The sequence below is a fragment of the Bombus huntii genome, chromosome 10 (assembly GCF_024542735.1).
Source record: "Bombus huntii isolate Logan2020A chromosome 10, iyBomHunt1.1, whole genome shotgun sequence".
NCBI lineage: Eukaryota > Metazoa > Arthropoda > Insecta > Hymenoptera > Apidae > Bombus > Bombus huntii.
The window spans coordinates 13,550,372-13,571,692 of record NC_066247.1 but is presented as its reverse complement, the minus strand read 5'-3'; the positions used below and the strand labels follow the sequence as shown (position 1 = coordinate 13,571,692).

The 21,321-nt window shown below is 38.2% G+C and overlaps 1 protein-coding gene and 1 long non-coding RNA gene across 3 annotated transcripts; one reads left to right on the top strand and one right to left on the bottom strand.

Moving 5' to 3' along the window:
• Window positions 1-255: 255 nt before the first annotated feature.
• On the bottom strand, window positions 256-20,523 carry LOC126870476 (G protein-coupled receptor kinase 2). 2 transcript variants are annotated; one of them, XM_050628241.1, is made up of 7 exons: window positions 20,384-20,523; window positions 11,284-11,379; window positions 8,416-8,773; window positions 6,877-7,783; window positions 6,340-6,477; window positions 5,904-6,032; window positions 256-5,521 (listed from the first exon to the last, which is right to left on the bottom strand). In XM_050628241.1, the coding sequence occupies exons 1-7, from the start codon at window positions 20,433-20,435 to the stop codon at window positions 5,426-5,428; spliced, it is 1,776 nt and encodes a 591-aa protein (XP_050484198.1). In that variant the 5' UTR covers window positions 20,436-20,523; the 3' UTR covers window positions 256-5,425. The 2 variants fall into 2 exon arrangements, 1 of the variants encoding a protein (XP_050484198.1); XR_007691350.1 differs by lacking the exon at window positions 256-5,521 and having other exon boundaries at window positions 6,873-7,783.
• LOC126870482 (uncharacterized) lies at window positions 11,396-20,593 on the top strand. The gene is made up of 3 exons (XR_007691351.1): window positions 11,396-20,123; window positions 20,225-20,290; window positions 20,445-20,593. It is a non-coding gene; the product is annotated as an uncharacterized LOC126870482 (long non-coding RNA).
• Window positions 20,594-21,321: the final 728 nt, after the last annotated feature.

Genomic DNA, 21,321 nt, shown 5'->3' with positions numbered 1-21,321 from the left:
ATCGAAGATGACGAGACGAGAAGAGAAAAGTATCGACGGAATAAAAAGTAAACGTTGCAGGACCATCTTGTTTAATACTTTTAGCGTAATATGTTTATTAAAACAGACTCGCGATTCCTTTGTATCGCTTTTATCGTAATTAGTCGCGTAAAAGGACGCAAAAGTTGCATAAGAATTGTGACTAAAATTTTGATAAACTCGGTAGAAAAATTACAATAATGTTAAACGTAAGATAGTTTCAAGAAGGTAGTGCCATTATTTTAAGTAGTGCCGTTTTAATATTTTATTCGTTAGAAATGCCATCAAACATCGAATTTAGTCTTGGAGACTAAGGAGATCCGTACAGTTCTACGAACTCGCATCCAATCGATAAAACCACGATCTGTTTCTTTTTTCAAATAATTTCAGTGGCTTCGTAGTAAAAGACGGTTCATAGTAAAAGAAACGATATTTTTGAGCGACATATGGTTCGTTCGAAAATAAAAAAAATGAAATTCGTGAAATTAGGCCGAGAATATCGTGGCTGGGACGCAGACTAAAAGTACGGGAAATTCAATCGGTGATTACCGCACGATCCATCTTAGAGCTAAGTTGCCTTTTAGAATTGACCTCGATCCATCGAGGATTCGCGTAATTCTCGGCATAAATAGTATTTGTAATAAAGTATAAATTCGTTAAATTATCCTTTTAAACAAACCACATTCTCCGATAACGATTCTTTCCGTATCTAGTAAATAAACAAATTATTATATTTAAAACTAATTCGTAATCGTTGCTGTAAAAATAATATTAAAAGACAATTCTAAATTCATTTATTTCAAATACTATTTGATCGCTCGTCAAACGTGCTTACATTTACACGCATCGTTCCATGGCATTTTAGTCTTTTGTTTTACGCAGTTGCACGTGGTAGCGGGTAAAAAGAAGCGTGGAAGAAGGTATACGATATAAATACAGTGATAATCTCACGCGGGTATTCCTGCCGTCTCGCGAAAAAGTTCTTTTTTTTTTTGCTACCGTTTGTATCCTTCCTTGCACCTATACAAACACGCATATCTACGCTTAATTTATTCATTTATTCGCTTGCTGTTCGTATAGAATTATATAGCTATCGTTTAATATCATCGTTATCATCGTAAATATTATGTACAAAGGAGAACTTTCACGTGCTTGCATGGAGATTCTGCTCTGCCGATGGTTTTCTCGCGATTATCGAGATTCCTCCTCGGGGAAATACCAATTAGTTGCAGAGGAATAACAATCGACAATTTGCATATTAGTAATTTTTATTCTTAATAACGTAAGAAATGATTAGCCTAATATTCGAAAGAAATACACCGAGAGACATATTTTCATCGATGGAAAAAATTTCAACACAAGTAAGAAGGAACATTGATTTCGTCGATAAATCGTTGTACGGAAAAAGAAACATAACGATAACGAAAGGAATAGAGAGCTATAAAACGATGAAGTATTAGTTATTCCAATGCAATTTGGTAACCACAAACGCCTCTTGGCGTTTCCAACTTGGACATTGCGCATAAATTATCGCGAACAGAAAGTGAAACAGTTGCACACGAATACTTGCACGAAAAAGTGGAATGATTTAGTATTCGCGCCAGCCCACGGCGATTTATCTCGCTCTTCGAGTCGTAAAAAAAAAAAAGACACTCGTTCCTTATTCTACATGAAACGACATACTGTACAAAAATGTTCGATAAAAAAAAAGGGAAAGAGGAAGAACGTTAAAGCCCTACATAATTTATACATGATGTAAAAAAAGAAAATAAACTAGCGAATGAACGAAGACACGATTCGTATAAAGGAAAAGTAAGAGCAATGAAACGCGATCCGTAGTGATGAGCTCTGAAACGTTTCGAATCGCATCGAATATGTACATCTAACGAAAAGCTCAAACCGTTTCGATATGGTTCGATACTCAAAAGTTTTGATAGATTCGATAAATTCCGAATCTTTGATATATCGGAGAATCTTAAGAAGATTCACAGACTTACCGAGACTACCTTAAGCCTTAATAGATATTGAATCTTTAAAGCTTCAAAGAGTCTCGAAGAGATTAAAAGATCCTAAATAGCGATTCATATTCAAAGTGATCCGAATTTTCACGCTATCGTAAGATTTCGAATCGCTCCGAAATTGAGATTCAAATGTCCATCACTACTGACAGGCTACTGAACGAGATTCCAGAACACTTGTCCGCCAGAATTTGAGGTACTTATATACGAGAATACATATTTCTTTGTCTCTTTTGAGCAAAAGACACGCATCAACATCGTCGTCTTTCCGGGTCGGACACGATCCGCTACGTTCGATAGATATTTTTCTCCAACATGCTCGGTAGCTCGCAGAAAAGTATGAATAAATTAAATAAACGGAGCTGCAACTCGTCAGACAAAATCACAGTTGAAAGCACTGAGAGATTTCTTTCGTAATCGGAAGTATCTGCACGATTACGCTGACTCGGTGACGCCGCGCGAACGTACAACGAACTACCGGCATTTCCACTTACGCGATGATATCGTTTCTCCCCCGTCGGTAATTACTTGCTTACACGCTAACTTATGATATTAGGAGTAATACAAAATTGCGTCACTGATTTAAAACCGTCTCAACGACTCGAGAATTAATCCAAAATAATTTATCGCTATAATTGCTGCATTCTTGGGAAATTTCGAATTCCAAAAATTTACAGAATGCGTGTAATATGTAAAATATGTATAAAATATTTAAACTAGAATACTTATTATGATATTTAAGATAGCATTCCTTCACCTACGTTCAGAAAAATATAAAAATGCGTAATCGTAGTCTGGGGATCTTGCTATTTTCGTTAATTTTTGGACGTCGACATTTTCCTTAATTAATTTGAACGAACAATAGACGATATATCAACTTTCCCACCGACTGGAGAATTCATTAAAGATATCTTTCGATCGACTAATCGAATAAATTTCAAAACTGATATTCTAAGATTAATAATTCCTCGAGATCGTCGTCGATGGTTGAACAATGAGAATTCTACCGCAATTTGTACGAATGGCAAGGACTTGTACCGTGAGCGATTAAAAACCCGAGATTCAATCGATAAACCTTTGAAATAATGTTTCTCGAAACGTGAAATTCTTTCGAAAGATCGTTTATCGTTTGAATCGAGTTTAATGATAGATATGATCAATAGGAGGTCGCACCGTTATTCGTAGATTAATTAATAATACGTTTTCCTTCGTTTTAAATTACTAGATCGATACCGCTTATTGAGACACACACGTCCGTTTACTTTAAATACGCGATAGTACATAAATATTACTACCGAATGGGCTGCCAAGCGAATACGCCTTTGAATAAAGACAATTTATTCGGACAAATCGTGTATAATCTATAATTATCTAAAATAATCGTATCAAATTGAAATTGGGATTAATCGCTTGCCAACCCATTCTATAATGTACGATTCAATTTTCCGCGGCATGACGCGTAATACAATCTTGGAAAAAGGATAAAAAGAGAAAAAAGTGGTGAGAAGTAAAGACTAATAAAACGAGCCATGTAACGGCGACGATTCATCGATATTAAGATGAGATTACTACTTTCGGTTTCGCTATCAGCCCACTATCAGTATTCTGATCTACTTGTCGCCAATCCTTTATCGATTTCTCGATAGCGTAAAAAATTCCTCTCAACGTTATCGTATAAATAAATTTCAGTGTGTATTTATGCCTGATGATACTTGTACGCTTCGTCACCTGTGCGATTCATCGAGTTCTTTTTTATTTTCCTTTTTCTTCTCGAAATAGCCTCGCGAAAACGTTCGATCAAATATACTATATTCAAACTGAATCATTCGGTAGAGAAAAGAATGAATCGTATACCGATTTGTGCGTATCTCAGGACGGGTTTCTCTTCGTATTCGTACTTAAGAGGAAGAATTATGTATATATACACGCAAACATCCGTCAAAAAGTAAAAGTATTATCAAAACACAGACTTTCAACGCTTCCTAAATGCATCTATTCCGCTCGAGTCCCATTTGAGAAGAAACTTGAACAAATTAGGCAGACGATGACTAATTACACTGCTCAAAATAATTAGGAGACCGCGTTCCTTAACGTAATCATATAATTTATATAATTTATATCGTTGAGTTTTCGAGATGTAAATTTGAGTTTAGAATTCATCGACCACTTTGAGCAATGCGATATATATTCCAAAACGAAATTGGAAGATTGTCACTAAACAAAGAACACATTGACTGCAAATAAACTTCGACTCGATCTTACACCTTATTTTTTCACATTGCCCGAAACAACCAGAGGATTATATACGTGGAAAACAAACGAATCGAGTATCAAGAATGAAAGATATTGAGAGTATCTTTCAAAATATTAATCAGGTTGTACGAACATAAATAACCCTGTGATTATTTTGAGCGTATCGAATTAATTCGGGTTAGAAGACTGATTGAAAAACTTGAATGCCTCCGAAATTTGCTGCAAGAAACGAAAGAGAAATGCTCGATTCCATCGGAGCAACGTTCCTTTCCCAACGAATCTTCGTTATGTCGGAATTTCTCCGCGTACATTTTCCTTACTTAATAATGCTCTTACTTTCATTATCGCGTGTGCACGCGCCCGTTAACTGCTCTAAGTACACATACAAAATTACGTGCACGCGACCCCAATTACCGACGTGAAATTGCACCGTTTACAAATGTATCTACGCGTACGAGCATTGCACATATACTAACGCGTGAACGCTGAAAAAATCGTGCCTTACATTCGTGTACGTCGATGGTGTAAGTGTACTTAAACACACAGACGCACCAATTGAACAAGGAACAGCGTTCGATAATGGTTATAAGAGAAAATGAGGATTCTACATGCGAACAAACTTTTCTCGATACACATTTACTATTATACTTTTTGCATTAGATGAAAAGGCAACACGAGGCGCTGCACACGTAACAATGACTATGTTTTATAATGAATTTCGTATGCAGAGGATCGCATATTTCGATGTATAACTACATTTAATGGTTGCACTTCTTTTCATTTGCAACAAGAGCATTTGCAAAGTTTCTCTTGCATATTGAAGGTTAGGATACGCGAGTATCAACGGTTCGTCTCTCTCTACTCCGAGAAACCTGAGAAAACATACGTCAGTGTGCTTTTAGCGCTGAAAGTCAGCGCCTCCTCTCGGCGTAGCACTCTTACAAACGAGGGCGAATCTTACGGGATTTGCAGACGAAAAATCGGCGTCAAAATCACGGAGCAGTTTCTTTCTTGCTCTGTTTCCTGTTTTAAAGCAGCTTCGGGCAGCACCTGAGCGCCCGTCGGCGTCGTCCGCAACGACGACGGCGCACGGACGACGACGTCGATTGATTCACACTACTCGAGTTCATTTTGGATCAGCTGGCTGGCATCTCCGAGTTTTGGCTCTGCGACAGCTCCAGCAGATGGCACTCTGATAACGGTATCTGTCTTGTGCGGGCACTCTGCTTCTTCTATAGTTAAAAGGAGAAGACGTTATGATAAAAATTGCAGACTGTATTATACGATCTTATCAAATAGAAAAGAATTAACTCGTAGAATAGCGAAGAAGCAGTTTTATGTTATTTGGAAGCAAACTCGGTCCTGAGAGCTGTTTGAGTGGAGACTAACTCCGCCATTTTTACTATGTATCTTAAAAATGGTGGCTAAGATTAGCGATAGAAAGGAGCAGTATCGTTAAGTTGATCGAATATCTAGAATTCCAAATCGCGAATATCGCTTTATAGAATGAACTATCTCGGTTATTAACGAATCCTTTTTCCATAATTTCTCTCTATAGTCTATATTTAACATATGTAATTTAAACACTGGTAGAAATAGAAGAAAAAGATCCACCTGTCTTCGGAATGGGAAACAGCCTCTGTTCTCATTATTCGGTGGCGGATGGTTGATCAACAGATCAGGAGTAGGTGTGTTGTTAGGACCTAGCACGTTCAGTTCCTTAAAACACTCAGTCTCTATCATCTGGAATAAAGAGGGCCTGTTTCACTGTGCAGAAAATAGAATCTCTTTGATCGAACGGAGCATAAATCTTTATGATAAACGAAACTGCAGTCGATCAGCATGTAAATCGCTTTGAATGCTAAAATGGGTTCGTTGGGACGATAGCAGACTGTCTATGACGTGCCAAGGAATGCTTTTGGAACGCCATATTTTTCGATGTAAGTGGTGGAACGGTACGCGTTTTACTTGTTCACAGCGTAGCGTCAAGACGCTCGCTATCTCTCTGTAGTGCTGGATATAAACACCGAAGGAACGTTAAAAGGCTTACCTCGTTCTGCCACGGGATGGACACGCTGCCAGTATTGAATTTACTGTAAAAGGTGTCGTCGGTCGCGTCCAAGTTCACACCTTTTACCGTGGAAAATTGTTCGATATCCAACACGTCCTTAGCGTACACCGCGTGAGGCTGTAAGCAGAATCGATCAACGATAAGGATTTCCATAAAAAAAAACACGCGATAATAGTCATCTTTAATATATAGTAATCTCGGTAGAATACTAAATCTTTGAACACAACCATATACAAAGTATCATATAGTATTTTGATATTTTATTTAATCTATAACTACTCGTGTTAACGACTGTATATGATAAAAGAAGGGTTTAACAGACTTTTGTAAATAATTAGCACAGAGGAAAATAACGAAGAATAATTTACGCTAGCCAAGCTAAGCTTTGAAGGATCTGGAGGATTTTTCTTAGCACAGGAATATAAAAGAAATGCCAGTTTTCTCAAACGAAGGAAGACTATATATATAAAAGGCAACGGCGACAAAGTAAAATCGGTTTGAACGACACCTACTCACATCCGGCACAAACGGCGGTTCCCACATACCGACCTCGACCCTTTTCCAGTTCAAGCACTGAAAGAAGCTATGCAACTTTACTTCCTTAGCACCGTGTCTGCCGCACTTGCAGCCTAACCTGTTCTTCGGACTCTTCTTCAATAATTGCTGACACAGGCTCTTTGCTTCTTCGGTAAACTTTGTGGAATATCTTTCTTGATCTTCTTTCACCCTCCTATCCACCTCTTCTCTCTTCACCTTCTCCTTCCTGGCACGAAAGGGAGCTTGACCTTCGATCATCTCGTATAAAAGACATCCAAAACTGAACCAGTCCGGTGAAAAGGTATATTTCTCATTGTCGATCACCTCTGGCGCCATATATCCGACCGTTCCAACTCTTCCTGTGACCATGTCGCCTTCTGTGATTTCCACAGCCAGACCAAGATCAGATATCCTTACATGACCATGATCGTCTAACAAAATGTTTTCTGGCTTACAATCTCTGTAGACGATTCCTTGCAAATGCAAGTGTTCCAGGCCACAGACTACTTCAGCTGCGTAAAACCTAGCGCGGTTAATGTCGAAACCAGGTTCTCCGCCCATGTTGTAAATATGAAATTTCAAATCTCCTCCATTCATAATCGTCAGGACTAGACACAATGCATCCTTGGTTTCGTAGGCATAGGCTAGGGAAACGACGAATTTGGAGTTAATTTTTTGCAAGATGTTCTTCTCTATGAGTACCATGGCTTCACCCTTGCGCTTTTTAATTCGTTTCTTCTCCAGTTTCTTGCAGGCGTACATTTTGCCTGTTGCTCGTACCTGACAAGCGCATACTTCGCCAAATCCACCCTTTCCTAGCACCCTGTACATACGAAACGTCTTGTACGTGACTGGCTGCGCCTCTAGCCACTTCCATTGAAGATACCTGGCAGAGGAGGGCTATCGTTAGAATCGATATGAAATATGTACTGATAAGAGGTTAGATGGTGCTGTCGTAGACAAATATTTGACGATTAGTGAGCTCTTAATGGGACGCTTTGTCGGGAAGATGCAGATAAGAAAGATTGACAGGTTTCGTTGGAAATTCATTGAAAAGGATGAAACGGTTATTTTCGGTGATAAATATTTCACACCTTATTAAATCCAAAACGTTCGCAACTAATTACAGCTATTCGCTAGCAACCAACTATTATATTTCACCATAATTTTTGCCTCCACTAAGATTTATCAGATATGAAAAATACATTTTCCGTGCTAAGTACGTAGCTTTCAAACAAATATGCTATACTACATTTTGTTAAATTCAGAACCATCAGAATACGTGACAGAGTACTGTCATCCTTCGCCATGTAAAATCCATCGAATATCAAAAATACCTTTGCTCTATCGTTTAATCTCCAAACAGAAATATCGTTTGAAATTTTACTAAATTCGAAATCATCGGAATTTATTCGTGATTGCGAGAGTGTGACAAAGATAAATAGGTGTAACATCCCGAGGAAAAGATTGCAACGTCGAATTGACTAGGTGGAAAAAAATGAAGTTTAAATAAATTACCTATAGAAATAAAAGCTGGTTTGGAAAGCTGAAAAAGGTTCGCCGGCCAGAAAGTTTTTCACGGTCTGCGCGATTTCAACAAAGAGCTCCTTGCCGCCAGTGCCGAGTCTCTCCTCACACTGGGCGATCAAAGAATCGTTTAGGATGTCGACGACCTCTGAGCCCTCCCTCTTCAGGTATTGCTCGAACAGGTCCTTGGCCAGCTCGGTCCGATTCTCATCCATCTCGATCTCGTACTTCTCGATGGCGTCCAGGAAAAGATTGTACCGATGGTAAGATGGCTTCTTGTCCTGGCAAAATTGCCTGAACAACAGCCTACCGATCGGTTGTTGATCCACCACATAGCTGTACCTGATGTCTGTACCAGTCAAACGGGCGAATGAATAACAAATGGTTGTTACGACTTCTCCTACATAAACGATAGTAATTAAAAATATATTTATTTTTTGTTGCATAAAAGTTTATCGGGCATTCAACTACCATCGTCCTCGCGTTCGAATTCTATCATTACGAAATGCTAATGATTTTTAACGTTCTTTTCTATCTGTTTGTTGACACGTTTAATATAAAATGTACTTGACAATTTTCTCTTCTACATTGTATCTTTATTCGCGTATTCCTCCTGCAGTTTCCCAGCAAAGAATTTGATAGCTCTGTATTTAAATTTCTATTTAACTCTAGAACACGTCGTTGCGAACAACTTAATAACGTAAAATTCGGAATATTCTACACGTATTGTTAAAAAATAAAAATAAGATAAAAACTATTTAAAGTTCTTGCTTGAAATCTTTCGCATTTTTCATCTACGCGATCATCTATCGCCGAAACGCTGTGCATAATAAAATCGGAAGCACACGTTTTAACGCAGTCTAGTCGGTTTCTCAGGCATTAATCAGTCAATTGTACGTCGTGTTAATTTCTTTACGAACGATCGATGGGCTCCCATCGGTTCTCAATTATTATGAAACGTCGCGTCGCATCGCGTCGAGAATCGCGTGGGATTAATCGAGTTGCACGAGGAATATTCTTGGCTCGTGTTTGCTAGGGAAACTCTGATAATCTGCGGCCATTTTCGACGTGATTTCACGATTATCGGCAGCCCTGAAATCCATGCTTGCTTGAAATCGGTTGCTCCCAATGGATTCAACCTGCCGACCGAGGAATTAATTTCGCGAAACTCGGCGACGCGACGCCACGTATCGATTCGCCTTTCCATCGTTGCATTTTATTATTCAGTTTCACGGCGTTTCACGTTTCAATAAATATTTCATTCCGTACAACGATTAATAGAACATTCGAACCCGCAACGCAAAATTTAATCGTAAAAATAAGTTTCAGTCAACGAGTACGTGTTGAACTACGTATTCGATCGATCAACAAATATCGTTGTTATTCTTTTTGAGGAAAAACTGAATTGTTTTAAATTGCACTCGATCGAGCGATCTTCGTAACTTAGACATCGGTCTTTTCAATCGTTCAGGTCGGTAAATAACGAATGCTAGAACGAACGAACGATGAAATGAAACGAGCAGAAAACCAACAGCACATGGGAATACCGAGCCAAAGATGCTCGCCACTAACTAATTAAGATCAACTAATTAACGTCAATATCTTGTAACGTGCAATTGAAAAACAAGATTTCCCATGTAAAATTGTAAAAAGAAGAAATGTCTACATTACTGAAGCTTTAAGTTAAACCACTATCCAGAGGATTACAATGGAATCCAACAAATCCTCTGGTTCGATGAACAGGAATCTTTCTCCCTGAGATATCTCCCCCTTCCAGCGACTATCCATCCAATTTCAATCACAAAACATCCCACGAAATTGGTTGTTCGACGATCAATCAACCGTGATTCATCGATCAGGCGTAACATTTGATCCCTAACGGGAGAATTCGAAGCGGAAGGTGGTCTAAAAACCAAGCGAAAGGAGACACTTTCCGAGCCTTGCGCTCTCATCACGGCTTAATTAACCGAGACAAAGAAGCTCCAACAGCTTCTTATCTTAATATAGCTTTTCACGTTTTTTTCGTGGCCGCGTGACGTTCGTTAATCCGACACAAGGTGGTCGAACGGTGACGCGTTGATTAGCCGCGAGATTCACGGGGAAAGCGCGACTACACGAGACAGCCGTCACAGCAGATATCGTGTACCACAATTTACCGATTATGAAAATTGTTGATTTCCGTGTCGTCAGATGTAAATATAGAAATGATCTAGTGGTATAATACAATATATTTCGATAAATTGCCAATTTACGTAGAGCGTAGGATATGGCGGTCTAGGGATAGTAAATACGGGGGATATAGGAAAGAACACAGGAAACACGAAGCGTTACGTGAATGTGGGATACAGAATATGAGGAACGAAATATGAAACATGGCATGTGGAATGGAAAGATGAACTATGGGAAGTGAGATGAAAGATATGGAATAACGGTATAGTTGTGGGATATAGGATATAAGATAAGGTATAGGAAGTACGAAATGTGGGGTGGAAATGTGAACTGTACAACGGGCTTGGCAGGATAGATATAGGATAGTGGATATTAAATGCTGGATATAGGAGGATATATGTACATAAAATATGCGAATAATGTGAAAAGTGGGACAGAGAATGTAAAATGAAATATGCGACTTTCGATGTACGAAGTACGGAAAATAGACAATTTGTTGTGGTATAGGTGATAATAGGATGTGAGACGCGAGACGTGAGATGTGGATTATAAGATGTTTATAGGGTTTCAGATGTGCGATCTAAGTAACGACGAATAGAGGGCGAATTTATTACTGGATCAAATTTCATTTCAATGAGCGGAATTCGAGCAAATACAATTCTACTGCACAGCGCGCGTGCGAAAACTTACCCAGCTTATCTTTTAGGCCGATGCATTGGGAAATGTGTGGAAACTGGAGTATCTTTCGCCATTTTTTACTCTTACCCTTGTTGCTGTCACCACCGCCTGCAAAACAACGATAATACGATTAAGATCAATAAATTGGAATTAAAACAAAAACCATCGAAACACATTTTATAAATATCGAACAATTGGTAGTCTGTTAATTTATCAACGATACTAACGTTATATAGAGGAAAATAAATTGACGAGGGAACGGCGATTTCCCTGGCTCGAAGCGTTTCGATTACGCAACAATTCTCGTCTTGCAAGACTCACGCCAATTAAAACTGCAATAGAGGAGTCGTTCCTGCGATTTCGACGTTGCAAAGCGGCACGTTCGTAATTGAAATTGTATGGTAGTTGATAATTTGTGTAAGGTAAAAACATATTTGATTCGAGATCGTGATACTTTATACAGATACATTTAAAAGTAAGGCTAAATTGTGAGAAACGCAATATTTATTTTTCATATAATTTCCTTCTTCTTCTTACATGGGAAATTAATCTGTTTCTCTTCTCTTCCTTTTTCAAATAATTCGTTACGTTCGTAAAAGGATTCGACGAAATATTCTCAAATTCTCCCCTAGGAAAATATTGCAAGTAATAACTTGCATGGTCCATCGACCTTTTTTCCCTGTCGCGTCCACCTTATTTCGAGCAGTTTCTTTTTTCCGCCGATATATTCGATCATACGTGTCTACTATGACGTCGGATTGAATTTGCTGTTATATATAATGAATACGGGAGAGCGCAGCTACGGAATTCGAGGTAGTTTTCGACTCGCAGGAAACCGCGATTGAAGAAGCGCGATTCCGGTTGAGGCAGCCGGTAATTAATAGTTTCCAAAGTATCGACAGGACGAAGAGGTTTTATCTTTTCGCTACAAAAGCCAACACGGGTGACCAATGAATCATTCGGTACGCTTTGTATCTTTTCAATTGACTATGTGATAAAACTAATGCGAAATTGATGACTCGTCAGCTTTCTCTGGAATCAACGGCTGCATATATTCATTTAGTAAGAATCTTGCAAGTAACGATTATCGATCTTACACGTTACTACGTTGAATTAGTATCATTATCAGGTTTGTTATCGGTTTAAAAGAATCGTTTTTATCTAACTCGAAGGTTTGAAGTTATTCTAAATTATACCACTAATTGACAGTGAAACTAGGAAAATTATTCGGCGCGATTAAAAGCTTGTCGAAGGAAAAGAAAAGTAATAAGAGGAGAAGAGGGAGAAAAATATAATTTTATCGTAGAAGATCAAGCGAATATGATGGAGTAAGAACTGTAAAACCAACAGCAACGCAAGTTGAAGATTATTCTTTAACGAAAGAAAGACAAAAGAATTCTGATATTACGAAGCTCGACTGTCGTCGAGTATACGATGATCCAAAAAGTTAATAAATTAATTTTTGTTCACAATGCGAATTGAAAATTGTCCAAGCCACTTTCTTCCTTCATTGACAAAAATATCGTTTAACTTGATTTAAACCGTTTCTACGATAAAACAACGATCGAAGAAAGGAAGGAAAAACGATTTTACCATTAACAAAGCCAAAGAAATATCGAATATTTCATAAACTGAAAGAATTTCCAAAACGCGATTTATAAAAGAAAGGAGTAGAAAATTAAACCTAAAAATTAACCTTTCTCGGCTTACAATTCGAGCGTGGTATCTTCCAATCGGCTTTCGAGTTTCAAAAGGGATCTGTCCTATTTCGGTGCAGATAGGAACGTATAGTACGAGAAGAAAGGGCAATGGTGGAAATACAGTCGGGGCGACATCGATCGTTGCGGAAAAGACGAGATGGAACTGACGATGAGGTAGATCGATAGACATCCAGGGTAGATTTTGCGCGAACAACCGATCGCGTTTCCGCGAGCGTGCACTCGAATCTTGCGAAGGCGGAAAAGAGGAGTCGAATCGCGTGGTTAGATCAGAGAACGTTGTACGTGGTACGTTCTCGTGATAAATCAGCGACGACCATTACCTACTCGACGGAGGACTTTCCTGCTCTTTTTTCTTTCGCTTCCGTCTGTTTTTCCTCTAATCGTTTTCGTTGATCGAGCATCAAGATTAAAGACAGTTTGACTTTTGGCTTTTTAGATTCTTGGTTTTTCGAATTTTTTAATTAAACACATAACGATCCGAGAACAGTGAATTTATATTTAAAACATACTGACTAAACATTTCGAATTATAAATTTCAAATACATATACGTATTAGATATACATGTATTTTCAATTACACCTATACCAATCTGATCTATACTAATTAATCATATTAATTAATTCATTATTGCAATATATTAATGTATCGTCGCTATTTTCTGGCCTTTTACAGGTGGAACAGCTTCGATCGATTTCCGAGATTCTTTTGTCATATTTTTTTCATTACTGCTTCCTATTTATAACACAAGAATATGTATATATGTGTAGTAATATAAGAATATAATTCTTATTCTTAATTATGACGGATTAATCTTATTTTTTATTAATTAATTTCATTTATAGACTCGTTACATGGTTGTTAATGTAATCATGTACAATATACTCTATCACGTTAGTCAGCAAACAAACAAACTGACAATATGAAATATTAACTGGTTTCGTCTTCGTTTTGCTCCAGTCACTATCTCTATATGTATTATCATTGCCACAGAATTGTTATTGTATTTGCCCCGTTATGGACTTTAAATAAAACAGCGATAAGCGAGTCTTCCTTCTATGCACGCCTCAAAGAGCTTCGATCAACACGCTATTGTTGTTGAATATATTCAGCAGAGAAACCGAAAAATTCCATCCACGAAACCATTAAAAACGAAACCATCGACATACGATGAAAATAGACTGAGAGAAATAAAAGCGAACAATTGAAAGGCACAAATGAGCAACTGGAAAAAATAAACAACTAATTCGAGAATGAAAGCGAACGATCTAAAAATGTAAAAAAGCAATTGCAGAAAGTAAGCAGACAAATCCAGAACATAAATAAACAAACCTAGAATGTAAATAAATGGTAAAAAAATTTTCCAAAAAAATATACCCGTAACAATACCTGTAACAAATTTTTACTCTTGCGCTTTTATTCGCCCAATTATTTTTTATTTCTATCTTTACCGCTATGTTTTCTTTATTGCGGTTATTTTCTGTCTTCTCTTTTTTACTTTTACATTTTCTTTACTTCGATTATTATATCTTCCTTCTCTTATTCGCTGACATCGACATTTCGTGTTAATTATACTACACTACCATCTAGATTTCTTAGATTAATATCATTAGTTAAACTAATTTTAACAAGAACGATGCAACCAGTTACGAAGCGAGGAAAGCACATTTTAGAAAATAATGCACATAACGCAGGATGCGATGATTCGTTCGTCTCGCAACTGACAAAAATGCATTACAGTATTTGCACTTAATAACGTACGATACAAGCGGAATAAATTTGCAAATTAATGGAACGGGGGTAAATTCTGAGTGTACGTGCGAATAGAAAGCGAGGAATTCGTGGCTCGAGTGCTCGATGAAATCGTTTTGTAGACCATCGTTATGATTAACGACCGTAATGATTTTAAAGTCTCTAAGAAATTTTTGTACGACGAATTTCAGTAACAAAAACCAGTGAATGCAAATATCGAAGGTTCCAAACGTATAACGATGGTAATTAGAGGAAAAACATTCTATCGTATAAGTTTCCCCTTCGTTAGGATTTTTACTATTGTGTAATATTTCTGCTACGATAAATTTCAGAATATCAAGTTTTGTATTTCGAATTCGACAATTGATAAAACTAATAATTGTAATAGTATTGTACGGTATCGTAGCGGTATTGTAGCTAGAAATATATTGTAAATGGATAAAGAAGACACAACGGTACCGAATAGTAGCGAACAGTAAGCGTAGATTTTTCGATTTAATATTTCTTGTACGACCCGATGTGCGTCAAGAGAAACGTGACGTTTCAAAATAGTCGCTGCCTCTTTCCGGAATTGCAAATGCAACCAGATCACGTTTGCAACTACCGGTACACAGAAATTTATTATATCCATTTCTGATGGTTTTAGTAAAAAAAAAATTAAAAAAAAAGAGAAGAAAGGAAGCTAAATAATATCGTAGAATAAAGAAGCCGCAACGACAAACTCGTTAAACCTTCTAGGAAATTATTTTTCAGCTGTGAGAATAATTTTATTCTGATATATATCAAAATATTATCTTACAGACCGTGGATGTTTATGCACATTCGTGTCTTTATAAATACAGTGAAAGAGGTGTAATTTAGGAATGAAACGCTTTTAACTACTAAATATTATAAAGAATAATATACCTTTATAAATATAACAAATGCCAAATTAATCTTCGTCTACTCGTTAAATTTTCCACTTATAAAATCTTTGGAAAGCATTTCTCAAAGATTAAGATAACGCTCCTGTTAAAATATCATTGCTCGCCGAATGTAACAATCTGCTCCAGTCTCTATTCTTCTTTTCCAATCTTCCTCCACGAGCAATTATTCCCAAATTCTACGTTTATCGATATTACTCGATATAATTAATCGAGCAACTATGTAATCGATTTCGGTTCTGATAATATAAAGATTCTGCCGTATATATACATTTATAAAGTTCAACGAGACGCGGACGATGCGATTATAAACTCATTGACGTCGTTGGCGCATCACGCGAGCCCATTTACCTACTTCTGCCTTTGCCACGCAACACGCTCTCTCTTTTTCTTTCTTTCGATCTCTCTGTTCGTCGATGCTTTCGCCATAGAATACGAAGAGAATGGCTTGCCACTACGCTAATTAAAATTCGCTACTTCTTCGAGCCAAACAGCCGCGCAACACGCCCATTCCTCGCGAACGAATCGATGGAATCTTCGCTATTCCTTGCCTATGGTTTATCGCATTTCAATCGGTTGAAAGGTGGACCACTTCCCCTTCGCGAGGATTCCTTCACGCTAGAAGAGCTTCGATAAGATTGGATCCAGGTTCCACGAGTTTATCGGAGATTCTGATGGGGGTTTTTACGGGGATCGTGGTCCGAAGAGGTTGTTTCGTTGAATCTGGAGAATGTAATCCTTTCTGTTCAGGAATTCTCTCTTTTATGCAACGTTTCTTTCTTTCTTTCTGTTTATCAGAATTTTCTTTATTCTTGCCTGTTTGTGATGGCGATTTAAGAAAATCAGAAGAGTATGTTTATTTCTATACAGGTACCTGCGAAGTATCAGATACAATACGAGAATATCAGATTAAGAGTATATAAAACAGAATAAACTTATTGAGAATGGAGGAGACCTACGTATTATTAAGTTATTATTACAATATCACCTTATTGTTTTCTGCGTGTAATTGAATATTCTACTGTTGCACAGGCCATTCCATCGTGCAGATACGAAACGAAAGATATAACTAGTTTTCTAGCCAGTGATATCGTTTTACACGCTTACAAATCACTCACTTTTTTAATATAATAAGCATGTCAAGATGTAAGTTTATGTTTATAAGGTTCTACATTAATTTCTAAACTTGCTTCAATAAAATTCTGCGGTAATTTATTTCTTCGCCTATTAAAAACTGCCCGGCACGCACGTTAGCAACTCGATAAATATTATTTATTATAAATTTCTAGCACGCGCATATAAAAAGGCTCGCCACCATTGAATCAAAACCATTCTCGTCGCCATGTTTCATTGATAACCATCAGAAACGTATCTACCCTTGTTTAATGCCTCCCCCGATTCAACACGGACGTAGAATCGACTCGAAACGGTTTCACAGAATATGCATATAAATACATATATATATATATATATATATATATATATATATATATATGTATATATGAGAGGGAGGGAGAGGGAGAGAGAGAGAGAGAGAAGAGTTCTGTAATCAGTTCGTACGGCCGTGTTAGAAGTTAGTCTAATTAGTATTCCGCTTGGCGCGGCGGTACCGCGGGACGCTTTAGGTAAAGCAAAGTTTAGCTTCCTTAACGACGCCGCCTTTGGACTTCGCATGAAATCTGCAATTACCGGCGGTGCGCGGGCGCGAGCACGCTTGCGAGCGCGTGTCAATCCTCGCTGCACTTTATTGCACGCGATACAAAGAGCAAGAACGTAACGTAAAGTATGCAGTTTAATTAGGATCCTGTGCCGGCGCAGGTTCCCATTAAGCCATTTGCATGTAAACCGTTGGCGCAGAGTGGCCTGGACCAGGGGCCGTTACTGCAGCCTCTCTAATGGCAACGTAATTTCGTATACGGTGAATAAATATTCGTGGGAATATCGAGCCGACTGTTGGTCACGAGTAGAAAGAGTATCGTGCAAAGTTTTACTATATTTTTCCTTCGTTTCCCCACGCTTGTATATTTCCACGCCCGAGATTTGAGGGATTTAAAATATTCTTTCGCAAGTTGGACTGAAAATGGAACGATTCGTAATTTGTATTAAATTTTCTTATCAACGAATTATTTGACCGAATTATTTGACGAGTCAAATTTGAAATAAAGATTTTTTAAACATACAATTTTAAAAGATCTTATGAACATTATGTAATATCAAAAAAAAAGGGGGGGGGGCATACGCTTGATCCATCATATATTTAAGTTCGAGTTTCTCGGGATAGTATAATGCAGTGCCGCAGACAGATTGTCGTATAGGACCGGCGAAATGCATACAATATAGCGACCAGCGTATAGTTCCAGAAACGTCGATTCGCCTTCGGTCCGCTTTTTTTCACATACACAAGGAAGGTGCATACGCATCATAGGCGCGAACGGTGGCGTGACCCAAGCGTAGTGGGGGGTCGCCTCCGAGAGAAGACAAAAAAGATCGAAGGGCGAGCAGTACCATTTTGAGGAGTCGGAGAGTGAAAATCAAGAAGTGAGAGTGTTGCCAGCGTTGTGAGAGTGTGGTTCACGTGAAAGAGAGAGCGTTAGATCTGTTGTGAGGAGAGTTACAAATTAACTATTGCGTTGTCTAGACCATAATACGTTATTGTGATTAATTAACATCTGTACAATCCATTCATCGTAAATAAATCATCATTATAATATTATATTTACGATATTACAATTATGAAAACGAAGGTGCAGCAACTGATATTCTTATTAACTTTTTTTTTTATGAAAAATTGGAGATTGATCCGGTATTAAATTTTGAATCTCCTATCGATTAAATTTGAAATAAAAGGTCCTAAATATAAGAAATGTTTCGAAAAAAATATATACAAGAGAATTTTGTAATTTTAATGATCGCTATTTCTATTGAAATTTTTATGTATGAATCAACATTTATATGAATAAGTTTACAATTAATTGACAATTTAAATCTGGATTTTATATAAATTGCCGAATATTCCTAATCGATTACCAATGTAACATCAGGAATTTTGGAATTTGGATAATGAAACGCGTGATTAGCCACGCTCGGGAACTTGCAAAACAGTTCGGAAAGTCGGCAGGATACCACGAAGCCATTTAATTATCCTAAAAACATTTCTGCCGCAAAGACAATTTAGAACGTGCTTTATGAAAACTTGCGAGCTGTCCGCGCGTGAAATTTACCGATGGATGAGACCGGCGCGTTTCCACGGTGTAATAGTAAACGTTTCGTGGAATTCACTTCGATCGGAACGAAATATCGTTTCAGTAATTACCGTATATCGTCTACCATTGAATTTCTACAATTTCTACATTGACAAGACTTTATATGACTCCAGTGAAGAGATGTTCAAAATGTCTCTCCAACACTGTTATACGCATAAGCTCTTCGATATTTCGTTAATAGTTTGCGTTAAAAAAATATTTCTGTTTGAACAGCTACTGTCTATCTACTTTGTGTTCACATATGATAGTTGTTCGCTATCTCAACAATGGACAGAAGACGTATTACGGTGTTTAGTATAACTAGGAACACGTGGTGTGCGAGGGAACAGCGTTGTATCGCAACAACGTAACAAAATAATTACATAAGATGGTATAGAACGAGTTACATACGGAGCAAGAACCGGAAATTTAATGTCAGTGCTGATGATACGGAACGTGGGCTTCGTATCATGAAACTGTATCTACATATATGTGTATATATATATATATATATATATATATATATATATATATATATATAAAACTCTCGATACTTGGCATAACATTTTTCCTCTCTTTTACATAGCTGTGTAGAGATTCTCAGTCTAGGATTTAGCGATTTCCTAGATATCTATGATCGATAAATCGATAAAAATCGATACGACAATAAGCAACGTTTCAGTTGAACAAATATTATGACTTCTGTCTTTATGTCTAGTAAAAAGGAAACGCACGAGACTTCGCTTTTATTGACTCGCATCCACAAAAGCTAACCTCTAAGAGGAACCGAAGATTAGATATTGAGAATAATAGAAGCCTCGTATGAATCGCTTTCTGAAAACACCAGACGGCTATAAATAAATATAAGCTCGTCTACGAGCAAATAAATATGCCTAACTCGACGAAAGAATCTCGATTCAAAAGATAGCACGCAAATACGTAGTAGTTCCGGTGGCAACAAAGCTGTTGGTCAAATGATACAGGTGTCATCCACTTAGCGTAAAGGTAGGTTAGTATTCGCTCCATGGCAAAAGAGAAACACGTGCAAAGGACAGAGACGAATGACATTTCTACAGATACACAATCGTCTACACAGCAAATAATTGAGCAATGTAAATGGCGGACTATATACATGAAAAAAGAACAATAAAAAATGACGTTGATGATGATTCAGCGAAGAAGAATATAAATCGCATGCTAAGAAAAGAAGAAGAACGTAAGTGTTAGAATAATTAATTTTAGATCTTGGAGCTATCTCAAGATAGAAGCGAAAGCTATAAATGCAAACTTTAAAACCAATATTTCTCTATGTTAAAGATATCCACTCCAAATTGCAAGAAACAACTTCGAATCGGTACTTCTAAGTACTAGTAGTAGTAGTAGGTAAGAACTAAGAATCATGTACATGAAATTAAAAACCTACTTCTCTGGGTCATTTATTTTATTTAAGCCTTCAGATAATAACTCGTCACTCACCTTCTCTCGCTTTGAGGTACACAGTGTTTGCTACGATGTTCTCCAACTCCATCAATTCCAGCTTGATCGAGTTTACGCGGCCGAATCGATGGAGAGAAGCCTGGTGGGCGACAAACGAGAGGAAGAGCGTAGGCCTCGAGCGGAAGTCCGGTCGGCTGGTATAGTTTTCCGGGGTTGATCACCCTGTCGGGCTCCAGCAGACCAGCTCCCATCTGCGGCCCCAGGACACCACCAGGGCCGAGAAGTCCCCCTTCACCGAGGACCAAGGACAACAGGAAGGACGTCGACAAGCTGTTGGACGGCTTGGTCGAGTCAAGTCGAATTCGAGGTTCGAGGTCGTGCGGCGTAGGTCCCGCCGTTTCTGGTGCTGACACCGCGGGGAAACCACCTATCGAGTCGACTCGAGTTCGTTGGCCCCCTCTGCCGGTCAAAAACCGACGTTTCCCGCCACAAAGTATGCGTATACGTATATCGAGCAAAGCATGCACGACGTCAAACGGGTTACACGAAACCGGACTTTTCACTTGTCACACTGTATCGTGTTGGTTTCCTTGATTCACGGTGTACGATCCCAGGGTCAAGGAGCGGCTTTCTTGCGTAACGTTTGTACCAGCGAGTTTCTTCCGTATCGATCGTGGATTTAGGCATTTACAGCAACGCGTGTCCACATCGTGACCTTCTCCTATTTGCGAAAAACAGACACGCCGGATGAAGCTTCATGGGGATGAGGCGCGATCGGTAAGCCGTCACAGAATCAAGCATTCAGAATGCGCAGGATTCTTCTTCCACACGCTGTGTAACCCCTCTTTATCGCTCTTCCACCCCGTGACTGAGGACGAAGCTCGATCGCAGCGCGCGTTCACATTACAAAGAAACTATAGTGTCGTGTAATCACGTGCGACGATGCGTCGTTGTTTCTCTTTCTCTCTTTGGTATAG

Excerpts from the sequence above, each read along its gene's own strand:
- LOC126870476 (XM_050628241.1), bottom strand. The coding sequence starts at position 20,435 with ATGGAGTTGGAGAACATCGTAGCAAACACTGTGTACCTCAAAGCGAGA. Across the intron at positions 11,380-20,383 it reads GTACCTCAAAGCGAGAGAAG|GCGGTGGTGACAGCAACAAG; the intron begins GTGAGTGACGAG and ends GTTGTTTTGCAG. Across the intron at positions 5,522-5,903 it reads GTTTCCCATTCCGAAGACAG|AAGAAGCAGAGTGCCCGCAC; the intron begins GTGGATCTTTTT and ends TTTTAACTATAG.